Source organism: Oncorhynchus mykiss, chromosome 17, assembly GCF_013265735.2.
Source record: "Oncorhynchus mykiss isolate Arlee chromosome 17, USDA_OmykA_1.1, whole genome shotgun sequence".
Lineage (NCBI taxonomy): Eukaryota > Metazoa > Chordata > Actinopteri > Salmoniformes > Salmonidae > Oncorhynchus > Oncorhynchus mykiss.
In genome coordinates this window covers 59,918,643-59,921,142 of record NC_048581.1, presented here as the reverse complement: position 1 = coordinate 59,921,142, position 2,500 = coordinate 59,918,643, and the positions used below count along the sequence as shown (strand labels likewise).

General features: G+C 45.0%; 1 protein-coding gene across 4 annotated transcripts in view; it reads left to right on the top strand.

Moving 5' to 3' along the window:
• Positions 1–2,500, top strand: part of LOC110493230 (disco-interacting protein 2 homolog B-A) — a 79,292-nt gene that overhangs the window by 69,683 nt on the left and 7,109 nt on the right. For 2 of the 4 annotated variants that reach the window (XM_036950346.1, XM_036950344.1), the window contains exons 23-28: positions 1–19; positions 172–284; positions 669–692; positions 1,604–1,684; positions 1,811–1,934; positions 2,007–2,128. The exon at positions 1–19 is cut by the window's left edge and continues 183 nt beyond it. In XM_036950346.1, coding sequence (XP_036806241.1) covers positions 1–19; positions 172–284; positions 669–692; positions 1,604–1,684; positions 1,811–1,934; positions 2,007–2,128 — 483 coding nt within the window. The remainder of the gene's footprint in view (positions 20–171; positions 285–668; positions 693–1,603; positions 1,685–1,810; positions 1,935–2,006; positions 2,129–2,500) is intronic. The other 2 variants (XM_036950347.1, XM_036950345.1) reach the window with 1 other exon arrangement.

The following is a 2,500-nucleotide window of genomic DNA, read 5'->3' as shown; positions in this document are numbered from 1 at the left end:
CCACGGCAGAAACAGCCAGGTACAGTAGGCTCAGTTCAGGGGAATCATACAGCAAAACTTGGCAACTGGTTGGCTTACAGTGGCCATGACTTTTGAGCTAGGGACTTTATTGTGAAAATGCATTTCTCTTTATCTCTCTCTCTCTCTTTTTTTCTTTCTTTCTTTCTTTAGTGGGTGTGGGTCCAGCCTCCATCATGGTGGGGAACCTGGTAGCAGGGAAGAGGATAGCCCAGGCAGCAGGCAGGGATCTGGGCATGATCGAGGACCAGGACCTGATCAGGAAGGTAGGACCACCTCTCTCATCATCATCAGTTAGAAAGGACCCACATGCACGGTGGCCCATAGATAGCATGGTAAGGACTATAGCAGTTGCTGGTACTACTAACCTGGCCATTGTTTGTAGCCAACACTACAAACAATGGCATGCCTACTGCCGGATAGTCACGTTCGGTGCGCTGTTGGTCTGCCACCGTATTGGTTGCAGACAGCGGTCCAATATGGGCTTGCCTGCAGTGGTGTGCTGCCTCTTCGCCACCATTGGTCCAGTAAGTGTTTGCTTGTTGGGTAGTTAGACAGGACAAGATAGCTGGTAAACCATGTGAGCAACATGATGCGTTCTTTCTTCTGTCCTAATGCACCCGTCTCTCTCTGGATGTAACATTACATAGCTCCGTATGTGGCCTACTATGATGGTAAGAGCTACTGCCCCCTCCCTACCCACCACACCCTGGTTCTTCCTTTGCTTCTGTCTGCAATGTGCTGTACAGTGACGCGCTCAATGTGAATGCGGTTATTTTTCAGTTGCACACGCAAATAATTCTATGGATGCATCGCTAAGTTCTGGCAAGATGTGAGATCTTGCATGGTGTCAGAATTGATGCTCTGAATTTACACGCGCTAATGTATTATGCCATGTATTTTCCTTCTGCATCACAGCACAGTTATGGGGACAGTCTGTCGTGGCATCTCTTAATGTCACCTTATGCCCCATGCCTTCCATTGGCTCCCATCATCTCCTGAATGTTCAAAACATTACACACACAGACACACACAGGTCTTGCTCGTCTGCAGAATTGTTTGGACTCCAAGGAAGGCCCTGCAAGCCATCTTCCCGAGATCCAAACATGCACATCTGCTCTTCATGTGCTTTGCTGTTTTTCCCCAATTGATTTCTCCCCATAATTGCTATTAGCTACAACTTAAATCAGTTTTTCATTATTTTAAGGAGTAGTTTGGATAATGCTGCATGGTGTAAATTGACAATTTCCTTGATATTTTGCCAATGGGAGTGACAGTTGCCTTCCTCCTGGTAGAAAAGCTACCAACGGAGGACATTTTGGCTTCAGGGCTATTTACTGCAGTGCACCTGTATTGGCCATCTTCATGTCCTTAGACTTACTGTAACTTAAGGGAATGAACTTGATGAAATTCAAGTTCTGTCAGGTTTGTCCCATCAGCAAAATACAACTCCTATTAGATTTATTTGTAGTTATTTAGTGTTGATATTAATAGATATTTTTCCCCTCATGTTGATATACAATTGATATGCATATTGATACGATTGCTATGTAATGACCTTTGACCATGTCTTTTCTCTCCTCAGCACCAGTTCCTGTCCGAGGCTCTACAGTGGAGGGCACAGACTGACCCAGACCACTGTCTCTATGTGCTGCTCAATGCAAAGGTAGCACTATCACTCTTATAGACTCACTCTCACACGTATTACAGTAAACAGAACCCCCCCATATACAGTTGTGCCCAGTTGTAAATAAACCCCTTGCCCCTACCCTTTCTAACTCCTGTGTTTCAGGGGGTAGCGGTATCCACAGCAACATGTGTGCAGCTGCATAAGCGGGCGGAGAAGATTGCAGTGGCGCTCACAGAGAAAGGCAGCATCAACACCGGGGACAACGTGGTGCTGCTCTACCCTCCTGGTGAGTCCTTTCGGTCTGTCCGTCAGACTCTGTTGAGGATGACATAGAGTTACAGTCGGTCTCTCTCTCTAGGTATTGACCTGATAGCCTCCTTCTATGGCTGTCTGTACGCTGGCTGTGTTCCTGTCACTGTCAGACCTCCTCATCCACAGAACCTGGCAGCCACACTTCCCACTGTCCGCATGATCATCGACGTAAGTGTGTGTTTGTGTGTATACAGTTGAAGTCAGAAGTTTACATACAACTTAGCCAAATACATTTAAACTCAGTTTTTCACAATTCCTGACATTTAATCCTAGTAAAAATTCCCTGCCTTAGGTCAGTTAGGATAACCACTTTATTTTCAGAATGTGAAATGTCAGAATAATATTAGAGAGAATGATTTATTTCAGCTTTTATTTATTTTATCACATTCCCAGTGGGTCAGAAGTTTACATACACTCAATTAATATTTGTTAGCATTGCCTTTAAATTGTTTCATTTGGGTCAAACATTTTCGGTAGCCTTCCACAAGCTTCTCACAATAAGTTGGGTGAATTTTGGCCCATTCCTCCTGACAGAGCTGG